The 19,416-nt window shown below is 39.4% G+C and overlaps 1 protein-coding gene across 1 annotated transcript in view; it reads right to left on the reverse strand.

The window, feature by feature from the left end:
* Nucleotides 1–13,297: 13,297 nt before the first annotated feature.
* The window catches only part of pcdh1a (protocadherin 1a), a 92,501-nt gene continuing 86,382 nt past the window's right edge, over nucleotides 13,298–19,416 (reverse strand). Inside the window, exon 5 of the mRNA XM_034113814.1 lies at nucleotides 13,298–13,793. Coding sequence (XP_033969705.1) covers nucleotides 13,423–13,793 — 371 coding nt within the window. The 3' untranslated portion in view covers nucleotides 13,298–13,422. The remainder of the gene's footprint in view (nucleotides 13,794–19,416) is intronic.

The following is a 19,416-nucleotide window of genomic DNA, read 5'->3' on the forward strand; positions in this document are numbered from 1 at the left end:
GTGGGAACGCAAACCAAACTTTCTAAAAAATGAAACAATCTAACAAACTGTCGTCTGGTGCGCACCAGAGGAGCAGACAGGTGTGAATGTGACGTTAGTCCTGATGAAAGTATATGATTAGTTTGGGTTCATTCTTGTAAGCTTTACCTTAAGTTGACAAAAAGATAAAGTACACATTTTTTTGCAGATTTTAGCCTAATATTCCATAAATCTGTTGACAGAATGTGACTGAGAGCTGGGGGCTGGTTGTAAATGGGAGTGCAATAGGCAAGTGGCTATCAACTTGTGAATACATTATTCCACTGATGCATGCAGGTAATTAAACAAGAGCATTAATCAAGTATTTAGGGCCATTCAAACAGTAATTAGTTAACTTGTTAATGTGTCCATCTTTCACAATATATTTAAGTTTTAATCAGAGATGGGGTCGTTACTAAAAAAAAGTAATATATTACATATTACATATTACTTTAAAAAAAAGTAATATATAATTATGACTGATTTTATAAAAGTAACGAAGTACGCGTGTCGGAGCAATGTTAGTAACTGTAGTGTGATTACTGAATTATAAAAGTAACGCGTTACACTACTCCGTTACCGACAAAAGTAATATTATTACAGTAACGCGTTACACCCAACTCTGGTTTTAATTCACACCAAAACAATTATTTTCATTGTTATTGAGTTGTTTTTTTTCTCCAAACATTACGCTCTCTACTTGTTTGCTTTTAAAACTCTCTCTATGCGTATGCCAACTATTGCTGCGTACTGAGTCCACCATGCACTGGTGGTTTCAGGTTTCTCTGAATTAATTTGCATATTAGACAGTGATTGGCTTTCGAATTTGTGACCAACTGGCTCGGGGTACATTTGAATCACAGATCACATCTGCCGCTTTGAATGTGAAAACACCCCTTTAGTGACAGTCTTTGCACAGATATGAATCAGTTTGGTCAAGGTCAGACATTTTAATGTAGATAAACATAAGAAAAACACATTTCTGAGTGGAGGCAATCTTTAGGGTTTAGGGGATGATGAATGAAACCATTTGTACACTTAACCACCGCCCTGACATCCAGATCAGCACTTTTCTCTGTGTTACAAGCAGAGCTTCTTCCTGCTTTTCCACAGAACATAAACATTTGCCCTTAGTGGAGCTTAGATAAGGCATATTGTTGTTATAATGATATATCACACTTTAATGTGCTGTCATGTTTCCCATATGTGTTATGTTCACTATACCTTACATTTTACAAATGTTTTTTTTACTATATAAAACACTTCCTGCATCTTTAACATCTCAAATTTGGTTGGTACATATATTGAAATGCCTCAATATGATATTCCCCCTCACAGTTGATGCCAACTTACTCGACTGTAAGAGGACTATCATCTGTAAATGTGAATTATAAGTCAAGCTGCTCATGAGATATGTATAGAGTTATTGATTCGATTTAACATCTTCAATTTATCATCTTCCTCGCCTCTTCTTTTAAACGTTGTCAATTACCACATGGTCTCAGGTCTCTCGCCCAATTCCAGGTGACTCCCCTGAATAGCAAAACACTTCCATGAGTCAAAAAGCAGATAATAACCATAATACTGAGACAGCACATCCCTCAAGTAAGAGGGTCTCCAGCAGAACATAGACACATTAATAATTGATAGATATAGAGCCAGCCCTACATGGCAATTCTGAGAAGCCCAGCGCCTGCCACAGGAGAAATCTCCAGCAGCAAATAGGTCTTGAAGGTGCCAGTTATGTCATCTTTCACTACAACAGGGAAGTGAAATGCCGAGCAAATCTAATAGGCTAATAAATTAGAAAATAGAGCTCCTTAACCTGAGTATAAATTCAGTTGAGAGTAAAAATCCTGTAATTCCTGAGTAACAATTTAACAAATGATACCGAAATCACAAAATATCTGTGAATAATAATAAAAGAAAACTTCCCTTCTGAAAAACATGTTGCAGTTAAGAATTCAGTCCAACAAATACCAGCATACTAGAGTACTTTTATCTGTACCTCTTGTCACTTCAACACTGTGTACACCGGGGGTTTGTATTAAATATAGAACAGCATCCGCAGTTTACCAGTCACTGTGCTGTAGTTCAGCATGCAGTCTCTATCACTGGAGTAAATGATGTTCTATGCCCAGCAAGCTAGTAGCCACATGTCCAGCGTTAAGGTTTTGTGCTATTGATGATATTGGCTTTCTCTCACTCCCAAGGAAGCACGGTAGGCTAAAATTAGCCGGAAGTTAAACATGGCATCAGAGCTGATAAACTCAGCAAAGCTACTCATGCAAGTTGCATGGAGCACATTAAAAGAGGTTAGAGAGACAAATGTGTTCCTTCAAGCTCTTGACACTCTTGCACCTCAACTCAGCTGCTATGAGTGTGAGAGAAAGAAAATATATATTTTTTTATTTTCTTTATAATAAGACGTAGAAAGAGTCTAGACTATTGTAATCAATTTAAAGTGCAGTAACTTTAAAGAGGACATATAACGCTAATTTTCAGGTTCATATTTGTATTTTGTTCCTCTACTGTCTCCATGCTTTAAAGTTCAAAAAGCTCTTTATTTCTCTCATACTGCCTGTGCTATAGCACCTCTTTTCACCCTCTGTCTGAAACCAGAGCCCAGTCTGCTCTGATTGGTTAGCTGGCTGGCTCTGTTATGATTGGACAAACGTTTACAGATGTCCAGCCCCTAAGCCTATCACGTACAATGTGTTGGAGCGCTAATCCAATAGAAGTACTATGTTACGGAAGTAAACAATCACGTCCATTCGAGGTGTTTCAGGCTGGGGGAGTGTGTGAGAGAGAAACTTTCTCATGAGGGAACTTTGGAATTTAGCCTTTGTAGGCCATTTACATGCACACAAACCTATATAACACACTACAGGAAAGGGAAAACCCCAAAAGCAAAATCAGGTCACAGTCAAACAGAACGGGCAAAGTTCTCAATACCACTTCTGTGTTATTTTCCCGCTAAAGTGTCTCCAGGTCAACATTTGCAACAATGACAAACATACATAAACTCACAAGTGAAAACAGCCTTGTGCTGTAAAGGCTAGTAAAGAGCTTTGAACACCACAGTGGGTGCACAGTCCTTATTACGCCACTTACATTAAATAGCCTGAATAATGTATATAATCTACTGGAAATAACCTTGATTTAAGAAGGTAATTGATAGTTAGCAAGAGAAAGTGGGAATTCTCACAAGACTTTGTCTGAGCAATAACACTTTATGGCGAGTACGGCAAATGAAAGTTGTAACAAGCAGTAGCACTGAACAAAGTGACTAGAACGCAACCACACACTTATTAAAAAAAACACACTTTATAAAGTCAGGCAACACTAACCAGGGTTTGTGTGATTCTGTTTATTTGTACCTTGCTTTGACCATCCGTTCGCTGTCATTGATCATTGTGGAGAGAAGGCAGACGTTTTGTTTTGTGTTATAGCAGCTATCGGATGGAATCAATACATGATGCACAGGTTGTCATGACTCATGTCCGACTATCACCAGTGGAATCATAATGAAAAATACGCCGGTAAAATGTGTCGGCTTATGCCACAATGGGATAGCAACAAGTAGTCAAGATAGTCAGTTTAGCTTTGGTTGCTATGCTAACATCACCCATTTTATACCAGAGAAACTTTCATAACAGCGTTGTGATGCCAAACAGCGGGCAGCACTGCAGCGGTCGGTAAATGCCGCTGAAACACATTAATAAACATTGAACCACGGCACTCTGGAGAAAAGTACAAGGGTTGAGAAGTAGTTATTTAATTTAATCTGGCTTCGTATGATTAAAAGCAACACGATCATCGACCCGACGCTGTTGGGAAGAAAATCAGCGACGTAAACGGTGACATCATGACGCAGCAGCGGCAGCACCAGTCGGGCTCTGGGCGGTGTGAACAAAGCGGGGGCTGAAAAGAAAAACCGGTTCCGAACCAGAAAAGCTCTAGCACGGAGCTAGAACGGGAAAGGGGCATCAGACAGTCATGCAGTGAAAAGAAAGGCCGACTTCATCACTAAGGACCCTTCAAACCCCCTTCACCACTCTTTTCAACTACTCCCATCAGACAACCGCTTTAGAGCACCTTTGGCCGGGAAAAGAACTAACAAAAACTCTTTCATTCCCACTCCACTGCATTTCAAACAAGACCAAATAGACTTTCGCTACTTTTTCATTCAGCTTTGAATCCCTGCTTTTATTTATTTTAGGGGCCATATTGTTGTCATTGTAATCTAAAGTGGTTCCTTTATGGGTATTTTGATATTGTTATATAACTCCTAAGTTAGGAACATTTTTATTATGTGATATAATAACATTTTCTGAATCTTTAATCTTCCATCCAAGCATTTTACTTTGATCATTTTGAAAATTGGGATGATGTGTTTCGCCAAAAACTCTAAGTCTGCAGTGAGTCTTTCAACTCTTGCTGAGATAGTGTTCTCTCTTTGCTTTTGTTCATCTGTTTTGTCTTTTTTTTATTTCAGTCAATTTTGATTTATATCACCTTAGTTTAGCTTTTCCTTTATGGGAGTTTTTGCACAAGTACTTTTTGGCTGTTGATCTGTTTTTCCTGTTCTAGGTTCATATTCTTTTTGTTCTTCTTGTGAGATTTTTCTGAGATTATTTTCCCCCTACATTGCTGTTTTTCAGAGCAATGTTGGTGAGCTGTTAGAGAAAGTTATTTGTGTCGATGAAGGATGCCCGCTCTCCTGAAGAACTTGTCAGACTAGATCTCTGAGGAGTGAAATATTAAAGCACCATATGGCTGTTAGTAAAACTGCTTACAGTGGAGAACTTAGAAGATATGGGCATGGTCACTTAATACAATCAAAGGGATTGATTTATCAGTAATGTCCTGTATAACTGAGTTACTAGTGAGGGAAAAGTCAATGCTGGAGAATGTGTGAAATGGCAGTGAAAAGTATGAATATTCATTCACTGTTGCATTATTTATACACCAACTGCTCCTAACTCAGTGATTGCCATTTCCTGCCACTTGTTGTTGATTGGTCTATTGTTGGGTGTTAGATTATCCCTTCCAATATTGGTTTGAGAATACGTGAAACCATTTAAGGCAAATACTTGAGAAAGATTTGATATAAATATTAGCAATTAAAAAAACGATGTTGTTATGTGCTGTTATTGATGAGGAATCCTTCTGGGTCAGTAATGTTTGATATATGAGTTGATGGGACCTTCTTGTGAATTAGTATGGAAAGTCCTATTTGCAGTGAGCAAAGACAATTGACTGAATACTGATGACTGTAATGTTGAAGCTTATGAATTTAGGTTAGGGAATGATTGAAGGTTTTTCAGATAATGCGTCCTTGTAAAGCACAAGGACCGAGTGTGGGTGAATTAATATGTGCTTGTGTGTTGCTTCAGTTTTTTTGTTTCAATTAAGTTAAAATTATTAATATAAAACAATTTAAAAACAAAACAAATACCTATGATGTTCTTATGTTAAGATGATGCCAACCACTGCAATGTACATTTGTTGGTGCAGAGAATGTAAAAGTAGCATGTAAATCCCTGATGCTGTCCCGCAGTTTAATTGATCTAGATCAGGGATGGGCAACTTTGATGGTGGTGGGGGCCACATAATTGATGTACTGGCCACCAGGGGGCCGCAGATTCACTTGGAACACACACACACACAAATTCCATGTATTGTATGTAATAATTATTAACAAATATACTAAGTCTGACATCTTCATTGACATTTTACAATTTTTCAAGGAACATCCTCTAATAAGCTCACTAAACAAATATCAGTTCACAGAAATGTTATTTAATTTTTACAAGTGGCATGTTTGTATTGAACAGGTTATTTAACAGTGGAATACAACTATTTTAAACTATTGGAAAGCACGGAAAATGTGTGTGCATTGAGATTAACCATTAAGATGACATAAACATGAAGTCATGAACACTAACCCAGACAGTTGTCTAACTTGAACCTACTGTAAGACACTTGTAGCCTGTCTCTGCTCAACACAGGCACCTGTCAACCCACACTCTGCTGTTCCTCAGTGCCTCCGGCAGGGACCGTGACAGTTTATTTTCATCTGATTTCAAATAAACAAAGTCTTGGTTTTTAGAATATTAAACTTGTTTTGCCAAATTCAGATGATAAACACAACTTTGAAGCTTGTAAAGGCATATTTACAAGCGGTAACTTAACGTCACAGCAGGCATAACAACAGCCGGTGTTTATTGTGAGTATTTCCCCGGGAAACAAACACAATACACACAAACACGTCACAGATTATTTCGCGGTATTTGTAACTAGGAGTCTAGTGGACGGTATCAGTACTACAAGTAAAAAAATAAAAAATAATATATATATATATTTTTTTTAATTAATTACGTTGTTTATAAATTAATCTGAGGGCCGCAAATAGAGGAGGTGGGGGCCGCATTGCCCATCCCTGATCTAGATAGTAACTTTGATCCCAGCCAAAATATACAAATTATTGAGAAAAGAATTTGCACTGAGAGAAATGTTTCAAATTCTACTTAATTAAATTGGTATTTGTGATGAGGATTCTGTTTTTATCTTGTAGAACAACAGGATTGGATCTGGATGGGCTAAATGGGGAAAAAAGTACGGGCCTCACAAGTAGAGAACACGAGTATGCGTGTTTATGTGTGTGTGTGTGTGTGTGTGTGTGTGTGTGTGTGTGGCACTTCAAATACAGTATCTTTTTATTTGAGTATGCTGTCAACATGTCCCTTATTTACACTTAATACATGCTCAAAATATTCTAGTATTTCACTTTTTCCAAAAAATGTCATCCAAAACCTGCTGATATCCAAATATAAAAAAACATCTGTAGATCTGTATTATAAATGCACAGATCTACAGACATGAGGTACCAGTTGTTGCTTTTGCTGCATCTGTGATAATGTAGAATTAAAAAGCCTTGTTTCAGTATTTATAATTGTCTTTGTTAACATTAAATCACATAACTGCGGGAAGTACTTGTCGTGTTGGAATTCGATGTCGTATTGTTCATTAAAATCAAATCGACCAAAGACCATTAGACAGTCCCTTGTAACGAGATTAAAGAGTAAGCAACCATTGATTTACCAAAGGTTAAGAGAACGTTTTTTTACACAATGACCTTACACAATGTTAAGATATAATGATGAGTTTGCAACCCATGCCTTAATCGAATCAGTATGTCATTGCTTCAAACTTGTCAAATGCTTTGTGAATTACATTGTTTGAGCTCTTATAGTCCTTTTCCACAACACAACCTGGTAAATTAAGATATATGTTCTGAATACTTTGTCAGAGAGTTTTTCTTTTACAATATTCTAGGCATCAGTGACATTACACTCAACCTGCTTAATGACTCCATAATTGAACATGGAATGATTTGATGGTGTATAGAAATGCCATCTTTTGCAGTGGCTGTTGTCTATCACATGGCTACTGCAAGCTTCAAAATCAGTTAAGAGGGTGACAGACCTTTGCTCTTTTTGTTCACCCATGTCACAAACCCATCAGATTTGACCGGAAAAAATGAGGCAGAACCCATTCTTCGTTCTTAAAAGCATTGGAAGTTATCACTTGGATGCCTCTCATCTTACAGGGAGAAAAACATGCATTACAATAATGCCCTGAGCATGTTACGTGAAATGACCAGGTGCACAAGGACGAGGAGCAACTCTTTGTCCGTTATGCTGTCAAAAGGGTCTAGGGAGGCGTTGGCATTACAAAGGGAGAATGATGTCACCATCATGGCTCTTCCTACTATATTTAGCATATTTTGCATTTAATCAAAACTGTATCTTATTCTGAGCTGATATTGTTATTGGAATATCTTCATTTTTATGTAGAAAAACAGTGATCCAACTGCAGGAGCCATTTAACTGTGGTGAGCTATTTTTCTATAACCGTTTTGAACTCAAGAACGCTATTAGCCACTGCGCTAATGCCTGAAAAGCACAATTATTGGCTAGACATAAACCTTTATGTAACAAAGCTTTACAGTTACTGGTCTCAGCCATAATGCTTCATGTCGGTTATTACTGAGGATGTTGTAACTACTGAGTGTAGATTAAAAGGCTTATACAAGAGAGATTTCGGCCTTCTTATACCTTCAGAATAATTAATACACTTTTTTTAAACAGTTGTGTTGGCCAGTGCAGTTGCCCAGCAGTACTGTACATGGGGGCCTGTAGCTGTTTGATCTTTGAAGCAAATATATAATGTAGGTATACGCTGATCCAACTTAAAGGGCATTGCAAGGCAATTTCATGGCCTCTTAGGGCTGAGTATCCTACACTTTTGAATAGTTTAATGCATTAGATAGCAATGTGCGTTGGTCTATCCACCATTTTTGGATCCAAATCAGGTTTATTGCCAAGTTAGTTTACACATACAAGTAATCTTTTCCATTACCATTCACTTTTTTGGGGATGATTCCGAGACTTCTATCCTCTAGCGCCAACAGCAGGTTGACATTTGTCTTTCAGAGATAAATACTGGACAGATTATCTTGCCATTTGGATATTCAAGGTCTTTGCAAACACTCGTGATCCCCTGATATTTGATCAACCACCTTCATCAGGTCGATGGTTTATTGGTGTACGACAAATTCATGAACAGCTGATATTTGAAAATGTACATAAAGTACAACCAGTAGCACGAATTGTAAAAGGACTTGAGATGTGTTAAGTACATTTCTACAGCTCAATGTTCACATCTTTGCTGACTTGACACTTGCTTTGAAATAATAGAATGAATCTCTTAAGTGGCTTAATGTTTCTGCTTACACTACCCTTTGTTATTTGGCGCTAGAATTTGGAAATTACCACGATATTAGTTACCCAATGTTCTGTCCACCCCTGACTTTAACCTTGACTAATACAGTTTGCAGTGTTAAGAAAATATATGCATCGTTTTCCATTTTAACAATTTTATTATAGAGAAGAAGGCTTTTTCCTCCCATTTTTATACCAACAGTGAACAAAAAACGTGTGCTGTCTTAAAATTCCTTGAGCGCAGAAACGGGGGGCAGTGAGGAGTAAACAGCATAAATGTGAGAGAGGACTACATTATGAAGGAATGACTCAAGACTTGGTCCTGGCGACCGATTGTGAAGGAAGCCTTAACCACTCATGTTACATTACTGTAGTTCACACATTATTAAATAATATGGTATCTGTGCAACAATGATTAAGTCAATTAAGCGTATATGCTAATGATCAAACACAGCAGAAGTGCACAGAGCGTGAACATCTCGCATAGAAAGAGTTTCCCTTTCTCTGAATGCTTTCAACCGTGGATCATTGTCCATTAAAACTATTATATTCTCCCTTTAAAAAAAGACACATAGACAGTTCAAAATTAACATCACAAGACAGCGGTCTTGTAAGCCTTGCACTGAATGTGTAGCAAGCTCATCAATGCTTTAAAGATATGTTCTGTGTGGAGCTAAGTGCATGATGGGGGCTGTGTATTTCTGGCACATTTTTCTCGTTGAAGTAGAGAACACAGGTCCTGGGACTCTCCTACTTCAAGCTCTGGAATGCTTCCCTCTCAACATTCTGGGGCTTCCTGACTTAGAAATGAGGCGCTGGGCCCCACATGACCAGAATACTAGTTCTTCCTAATGAGCCTGGGTCCTAGAGTGAGAGACATTTTACACAATGTAGCTCCGAGGCTGCAAAAGCTCTTATAAGAATGTAACAGCCAAGTCCTTGTTTAACAGTCAAAAGCGATGAATAATAACAGAAAAACAGGGAAAACACTGACAGCATTCATTTTTTCCCTGAAGTGATTTTATTACAAAGTTCATGAGGACTTACAGTATTACAAGAAAATTTATCAACATGCGAAAACAGAACAAAGCAGAACACAGGAGTTTAACAAACTGGTAAGATAAGACGATCCACTGTTCACGATAAACATAAAAACTGATTAAGTCCTCAGGAGGTGGGAGCCGGTGAATGACTACAGTGCAGGCATAGAACGGCCACATTCACACTGACTCAGCAAAGGTCAATCCAACCAAGGCAAGATGTGCACATCTCAGGAAAACATGTTACAATTTTTATATGCCATCGGCTTTTCTCAGAACTTTTAGAAAGCTTCACTTGTATGTACATAAAACTGTACAAAAACATGGCATCACAAGCATTTTATCCTATATAAATATACCAACAATTAGGATAACAACTAGATTCTCTTTTGCAAAGACATATTTTCAAGGCAATTGTCTTGTGTGAAAAAAGATGAAATGTTCAGTTAATTTCAGTTCGTTTTGGGAGAGGGCCTTTTGAATATGAACCAGCACTGACATTTCAGAAAGGAAAAAGAAAAAGAGTAAACAGTTTCTACCAATTATCTTTGGAATTCATGCTAAAATCGCTGTCTGTTCGACAGCAGACGCAGGGTGGTGGAGATCTATGTACACTATACCACCAAAAGATGTCATTATTTTTTTCACACAACCAGTTTTTCTAAGAGTCTTTGATCAGTAAGAAAACAGAATTCCATCTTGCCAATTTCAGTTCAGTAATTTCTCCATCTTTCTACAGAAATGATCACCATACGATATACACCACAGAGAGGCAAAATATACTCAAGTGAACATTAAATCAATGTTAGGTACAAATTAAACATTATTCAGTGTATTTAGGTGCTTCATGATGTCCTCCTACTTTAATCAAGAGGAACTGTCTGTGTTTGCGAGAGAGGGAAACACAGTTCATTCAGCATGAGTTCAAAAGAAAGGTCAAACCTGGTGATATATCGTTCCTGGGGTGAGTAGCAGGAGGTCATTACCGGCTCGAGAGAAAGAATCCAACTCATTAAGAGAGGCCAGGGCTTGTTTTTTATTTTGCAGAGCACCTAAATCAAACTCCCGTCATTCCGTTCAGAGCAACAACCGCTGATTACGACTTATCTGCTAAAAGCCACGCCATTTATTTCATGTATTAGCGATCAAAGAGGCAAATCTGAAGATACCAGATTCCCAAAAGCGATAAGTGTACTTTGGCTGGAATCAGGTTAACCCCGGAGATAGATTTGGATATGAAGCATAATAGGAATTGAGTCAAAGCTTTTAAATAGACATAGTTGTGATGGAGGCTATGTGACATTGGTTTTATCACTCACTGCTATCTTTCTAACTTATCATCAATTCCAGGTCAGCGATCTTACCCACTGCTTTGAGTTCGTGAAGCGGCTATCCGCAGCTCCGAGAAGGGTGCTGGGGGCAGCCGTGGGGGTTTAATCACAGTGTATCATGGCTGTTGTTTGAATTTTATTTCAGTTGCTAAATGGCTTTGAAAACGGCATAATGTGCTTTCTCCCCCTCAAGGCAGGATAATCGCCCACCTTATTTAATCATGGCCATGTCCAGTAATTTCCATATGTTTCCAGTTTAATTATTCTGAACGCAGCTTACAATGGCAGTGTGATGAGGTAAGTGCTGATAAAAATACCCCTTTTAACTGATTGTAGCTCTGCGGGTGGATTTGCATTATCTGGTGGGTGCCTTGTCCTGGGGGTGTGCTCACGCATGCCCTAGCTCAGGACTCATTACTCACCCTAATTAGGAAATGTCCATTCAAGGCTCTTCCACCCTTACTCAGAGACAGAATCTCACGATGGAAATACTCTGCAGAGGTGAAAGGTATCTACAAATCTAATCAAATCAATGTTTAAATCAAAGACACCGGTCGGCCCTACAATGCTGTAAGACAGGCTAGTGTTGTCATCATTAACATCCAATTACTGACTAATACACAGTGTCCTTCAGACATATCCTTCAGATTAACTTGGAAAATCTTTGTAGAGATAAATGAAGCCCACGGGCATGCCCTATTTTTTATTCTCTGTTCAATAGCCAGAGGAGGAAAAAATGCCTAATAATTTATTAAGCATGTTGTCCTCAATAGAGGGGAACTCATAATTAACAGGAGTTGGAGTGATTCCAGTTTGACTGTATTCTCTGTTTAAGCTCAACAATATTCTGCGTTTGCAATCAAATATTTGTTTCCCTCATTTTAGTAACAATAACTTCAAAGATGTCTTTTCATTCAATATCCTTTTATTCCCTCATTTCATTGTGTGCTCTGTATTGTTTCCACCTTTGAAGAAGTACATATCTATTGACAACTGATACTCTAAAAAAACAAAGAAAGTATTCTCAACATCAAGCACTCGTGTAGTGATATTAACTTCAATAAGTGCTCAATGTTTTGCAGTGTTTCTCTAAGCTCAAGTGCCTTTTTATGTGAATACCTCCTTATGCATTCAATAGATCTAGAGAAGTTCTTATGGATCTTGAGGGGTAAAGGACTATGAGCGTAAAGGGGGGACGGGATTGCGAGAGCTCGTCTGATTGTCACGACAGAGATGAGCTTTTCGGGCTGAAACACTTTCATCAACAGAGTGCGTCACATGGTTTAATATGAAAAGCCAATCAGAATATGTCCAGTGAGTACTCTGCGGTCATTTTGACTCCGGGGTACTGTGGCCAAGTCAACCGTTTTCATGATGAACGATAGGTCACAGTGCCGAGAGTCAGTGGAACATAATGTCAGTTTAAATGTTGCCACACAGCTTTCTTCACCAGTGGCAGAGCTCTGTAGGGAGCAGAGGTAAAGGCCATTCTACTATGATTAGGGGTCTGAAATGTGTGTGTGTGTGTGTGTGTGTGCGTGTGTGTGTGTGTGTGTGTGTGTGTGATTTTGTGGAGCGGATAAATGCCCACCACAATATCGAGCTCCACTTCAGGAGATGGTTTCAATCAAGTTTAAACAGCAGCAGCAAAGAAAAGCTTAAATATGCAAAAAATTCTGAGGCAATTTCTTTTTTTAGCGTATGCCGGACAAAAATATATGTAGAACACACCATTCAAATGTATTTACAGCACTGTACATTAATATAGACCGTTTCATTTGATGTTAGTCAAAAGTGTAATGCCTTCTGATAGGGCCTGACTGTCTGTCTATTGAATGATATCTAATAATGGCACAAGAGCACTGACCACAACTTTCAAATTCAAGAGATCACTTCACAGAATGGTACTTGGCTAACTACAACAATAATTAGTTACTACTAAAGTAGCATTTGCCATCTGCACTTCCTTTTGATTTGTTAGAATCTAATCCATCCGGATTTTGTATAAATTAATGAGTGAGTGCATCGATCTACTTTGTGGAATTCTTAATAAATATGCTAATAAATTAATAATTGAAGGAGGAAATGACAGAAAACAAGTGTTCATGCCAGTGATTGAATGCTTCACAGCCAATTGTTACCTACAAAACGGGCATTGGCTTTAGCATGTGTACAGCCTGTTTCTCCTTCTGACGTGGGTGTAGCTTTTTCCTCATTTGTGCACCAATCGGATGACGGCATTCCTCACAGGTAAATTTCCCTTTTTGGAGTGTGGGCCGAGGGGGGGGTGGGCGGGAACTCAGAGGCCACGCTCAGGGGCATCTCCTCTAAGGGGCAGTCCTGACTGGCGTCGTTACCGCTGTTGGAGTAGGCACTGCGGGAGGGCGGGAGGCGCGACCGGGGCTCCTCCCCCCCCAGCCTGGCGCTCCCGTTGGCCAGGCGTCCCAGGCTCCCTCTCTCCTGGTAAGGCACGAAGGTGGAGAGTTTCGGGGGGTTCCTGGCCTTGCGAACGGGGGAGGGATGCCCGGGCATCCAGCAGGCGTCTGAGTGGCCCAGCTCGCTGCACTCGTTCGTACAGTTTCCGGTCATGGCCACATCAGGGAGCGAGCGGATATCTGTGGGCGGAAGAGAGAAAAACTATAAGAGACAGCTTCACAGTGGTAAACATTCATTGAAAAAAAGTTGTAAAAAGGCATTTGTGAACAGAAATGGTGTCATCTGAAACACCCCATGAAGCCCACTATACCCCCTCCTCGGTGTCTTTGCAGCTGTTGCTAAGCAGTCAGCAGCAGTTGCTATGTAGCTGTTGCTATGCACTGTGTAATGAGCACTTTGGTGTGTGTAGTCCACTAGCTGATGTGATGCATTCAGGAGATGGGGTGCTGTGTCTCTGTCATTTAGAAGTGTCCAACAGCAGTTTGTCTGAAATGTTTGGAATATATCACTGCATTGTTAACGAGTTCAATACAGCGTGCATTGACTTCTATCACATGGTATGTGTGGACTTTAAATGGTGCTCCATATACATGTCCACATAAAAAGACAGCAAGAAAAAGATAACACACCACGGAAATACCGACACACATACTGTAGAGAGGCAGTGTTTGGCTACAATAGCTGGAGGCGAAAGCATTGAATGAGGTATTGATTGACAGTGCTAAAATGAGTTCCCTGCCCTTGATTTCTACCCATTTTTTATTCAACTGCTCCTAATTAAATAAATGGGTCTATGACCTAGTGACCTCATTTAAATGTACAAGCTGTAAAAGCTCCAAAAAAAGTTTGCCTCAAACATCACTCCAGAGTATAACACGCTTTCTGAACTCACTGTAGAGCCACCATGAAGAAGAACCCATGTACTTGTTTACTAGAAATGTGCAGCTGGCACCTAATAGACTTGTTAAGCAGCCCACCTGTTGACAAGCTAGACACACAGAGCCCAGATTTAATGGAAATACCGCTCAATTTATCTTTGTTATGCCGTCAGACTCAGACTAGGACAGCCCAATCGATGTCTCTGAAGAAAAAGAGCAGACAACTAAGATCTGTGAGAGTGCGATGTCACCCTCCATGTAAACTTTTGATTGCCGTGATAAATGCATTACTGTAATGCCTTGGCGCCGTCCACACCATGAAAGCACCCGTCCATCACGGGACATCTTGTTTTGTGGATCCAGCACAGTGTGTAAAAGAGAGTCAATGTATTCGTGGAGAATGTGGAGGGTGCTTCACACAAAGAGAAGACGTTGCTGCATGAGAATGATGCAACCACAAGAGATGACGTATTAGAGGCAGGAGTGAGGGTTCACAGCTAATAGAGCAAATGCCATCTTCGCAGTGTGCCTTTGAGACGTTCCATCAGTTTTGTACTCATGACCAGTGGCTATAGATAATTATCTTCACAAAATGTCAGACCTCTAAGGCCTGAAAAAAACAGCATCCGGCCCACTGAGGCTTCAATCAATCAGATCCCAGACAGAAAGAGCTTTCGTAATGGCAAGGCATGCTTTAATATTTAAAAATGCTTTATGAAAAGTAGTGGAGTGTATTTGTTCTCATTTCGTTTTCCTTATGTGTGTCTAAAGATTCATTTCTCATGGTTAATCCATATACAATTCCATTGTTTATAATGAATGCATAGCGCAATCTATTGTTGCCGTTAATCTCATTGTTCCAATAATCCTAAATTGCTAGATGTTCAGGCTATTTAATACGTTTACTTTACAATTGAGCAACGTTCTGCCTTATCCATGCTTAATTATATTATTGTGCTTAAGTGGCAAATTATTCTCCCTGTTTACAAGACCAATGTCAATGATTCTTTGCAAATGAATGAGCAGCACTATGCCTGATTAACAAAGAAGAAAACTGAATGTGGTGCTCCAAGAAAAGGACAAGGCGAGAGCGTGCCTGTGTGCCTCATGCATGATGATTGGGAGTTTCATTTTTCTGAGCGCCGCTAAGAGCGTTGTCTGTATGCATCACTGCTGCGAAATGGACTCTTGATACAAAAGATGTTCATGGGAAGAGAGTTTGGGGAGAGGGTTGAGGAGTACGCTTCTAAGCACAAGCACAGTCGTGTAGGCATCTACTCCGAAAGGATTTCACACTTGATTAAAACCTCTCCACAGCTTCCAGGAGGTTTATGCCACACCAAGCGGCCTTGTGTATAAAAGTCTGCAGAGCTGCACAACCGAAAAATCTGTTTGTGGAGCGAAAAAAGGTACATTTACACCGGTCTTCTAACACACGGTGGGCAATGTTTCTTCTTAATGAATTTGGCTTTATATGTGCATGTAAAAATCATAGACATAAACATAGAACATACATTTTGTCCGATATGTCTCATATTTCATATGTGTTATATAATCTCTCTTTTAAATCATTCACGGAATAAAATGACATAGAGGTTAACACTGATTGCCACATATTTACTGATTGTCAGGTTGCTAGGTTTAGAAAATATAATTTGCTCTTAATGATATAAAACACCAGCTAAAAGAAAACATGTAAGAGGAAAATGATGCCATGCACCGGTGACAGGAATGAAAGCGCATTATGAAGCATGCTCATCATCATCCAGGGCCAGAAAATCAGCAATGACAGCTAAAGCTTGCCAAAGTCTGCCATTTTCTTCCAACAGTGCCAAAGCACACATCGCACGCCATCGACAGAGAACATAGATGCTCTAATGCCAGCTATTTTAGTAGGCCGTTACCTTGTCTGTTGGTGTTTCATCAAAATTATATGTGGTTTTATTTATAAAGTATGACATACTTGTCTGTTTTCCATACAAATAGATACAATGGGAGGCCTATATTTAACAGGAAGCTGTCAGGTTGGAGTGAATGTGTTTCTGCATGCTGCCACGAGCCTTCCATAATGCATGTTATTTCCCTTCAAGTATTTCAACATGTAGTAATAATAATAAACCTAGTACAGTACTTATGTGTTATGATGGTGTGTATCATTTGTGAAAGCACACATTTTTACACTTGCTCGTGCTGACCTTTCTCTCGCACTCAAATCTATCTCTACAAAAATCAATACGGATAATTATACTTTTGTGTCTGCCTTCCGCTGTGGCCACACTAGCCATCTGTAAGCGGCTCACAGCGTGGCAGAATTCCATCTGCTCCGCACATCTAAAAACACACTCCCACACTCGACCATTGTCTGAATATTTTAGTGGACGCGATGAAATGAGATGAGTCAACCATTAGGGCGACCAGAGCAGCCAAAGGGGGTGAGAAACTACAAATGTTCCCGCCCACTCAGGCCTGTCTCCTTCCGTAGGTGTACTGTACCTGAAATAAATCTGCAGTCTAGAACAAACCCCTCTCCAGTCTTGTATGTCATGTATGGACTGTAAGGTGGACATGGGCAAAGCACAGCACTGTTATGCCAGTGGCTGCAACAGGCTGACTGGATTTAGAGAGCTTTTGATTTGGTTTTTGAAGAGTGGTGACTCAATGACATTTCTGACTCCCCGCACAGCAGTCCTTTCCTCTAGACTGGGAGATAGATTGCACCTGTAGAGCTCTTTTATATTAGGTTAGCCCCATCTGCTTGCTTAAAGCAATAGCATGAAAAAAACGAAAGAAAAACAGTCATTTCCACTTCCAACCTTCACTGCCACACTCACAGTCAACCTTAGCAAAAATCTTTCTTAAAAACACCTCCACTGCAGTAGTATAACATGCACAGTGCAGTTCCAGAGTAAGGGTACACACATAGCTTAACCCCCCCTCCCTTTCCCTAGGCTGACAGATACATGTGAGGGGTGGGTTTGCATGCGGCTTGCATCAGGGTGCCAGTGGGAGGTGTTGAGTGTCTGAGGCAGGCTTCCACATCGTCTGATCCCCTGCCCACGGGCATGGGGGAAGCTGCCTCTTCCTGAGATTTCACACCGCTCCTCTCTGTTTGATTGCAAATGCTGCCTCTCCCCACCGGCTGCTATCCAGCGTGTGCGCCACACCGCTATGATCGATGGCGAACAAATATGAGAGGCCCACAGCTCATGGAGGGATAACGGGGGAAAACAGCTACTATTGTGTGCGCGAGTGTTATTAATGGTATATTTGTGGTCCCTGCAAACAGTTTACAGTGGTAAATGACTAAGATTCAGGGAAGAAAAAATAAGAAATATCCCACATTGGAGCAGACATTAGTGTCTGGTGCGGGCTATCAGTGTAATAACTGGGTGTGAAGGCATTCTGTGCTTGTCATACTTTGTGAAGAAAAACAACAAGATACCAGGGTTTTGTGTTTCTTTAGCTGTGACATGTCAAGTCTTGTTATTCAAGTGTTCACAACAGTTTTTCGCAGTAAGCAGAAGCTACCAAAAAACAGTCTTTTTTAAATTTATTTTTCTCCAGAGGGGAGCATTTTGAACAGGAGGGGAAAGTTGCTACAAGCAAGCAACCATAGTGTTGACGCGCACATTTTCCTTGCTCATTGTATTGGAATACAAAAGAACAATGGTGGAACTTGTACCCTCAGACGTGCACTTTTGCAAGAATTCGAATGTGTAGTCTTGAAGGCTTTGTCACCTTGCCTGTACAGAAAGTAAAATGAGGCTGGAGCTAACCATTTAAGTCACAATACTGTGCTGATTTCCTGTAGATAATTGCAGTGCATTCATTTTTTACAGCATGCAGTTTATATACCTGCATTGTTGGAAAAGTTTTATTTTCTAACTATTTTGAAAACAAGCCAATGCATCCCTTTATGCAGCCATGGTGGGCATTCGTTCCATTCTGTTTTGTCTCTAAAGCTCTGTTTGCACTGAAACCTGAGGGGGACCTCTAATAATTTGTGATAATTGCAGTTGTCGCAAATTACCTCATAATTCACCAAACATGGAGGTCATGTGATAAAAGTAGTCCTTTGCTTTCGGCATATGTGATTTGGGATTGATTTGGGGATTTTTCGCCATGTTATTTGTTTTCTGAAAGGGAAAATAAGCACATTTTAGGAAGATCACTATCAGTGGTGTAAAGTAAATGAGTACACTCTTAGTTTACTGAGTTCACTCAAGTACTGTACTTAAATACAATTTTGAGTTTACTTGAGTATCTCCATTTTCTGCAACTTTGTATTTGTACTCCACTACAATTAAAAGGTAAATCATTTACTTTTTCTCCCTTAAATGTATTTAATACCTCACTTACTTTGCAGATATGGATTTATGATACAACATATAATCAACACTTACTTAAGACATTAGTTACACTTAGATTTCATTTACAAGCTACCCAGCAGCAAATAAAGTCATTCAAATCAGTTCCACCTTTTCCAGCTATGATAAACACATTAATACATCAATAATTATAATCAATCGATATGATATATATTATTCTGAAATGTGCTTATCTGCATAGTACTTTAATTTATGTTACTTTAAGTATATTTAGATGCTCATAATTATGTACTTTAACTTGAGAAACAATTTGAATGAAGAACTTTTTAATTGTTACAGAGTATTACTACACTCTGTTATTTCTACTTTTACTTACTGTAGGTACTATCTAGATCTATATGCTTCTTCCACCTCTGCTAACTATACATCATCTAGATCAGGGGTGTCAAACTCAAATAAACAGTGGGCCAAAATTAAAAAATCAGTACTAGTCGAGGGCCAGACTGGTTCAATGTTTATTGCAAAACTTATTGAAATGAACGTATTGCACATATTAAACCTGGAACTAACAAAGCTTAATTTATTGCCTATCAAAA

Source organism: Trematomus bernacchii, unplaced genomic scaffold (assembly GCF_902827165.1).
Source record: "Trematomus bernacchii unplaced genomic scaffold, fTreBer1.1, whole genome shotgun sequence".
Taxonomy (NCBI): domain Eukaryota; kingdom Metazoa; phylum Chordata; class Actinopteri; order Perciformes; family Nototheniidae; genus Trematomus; species Trematomus bernacchii.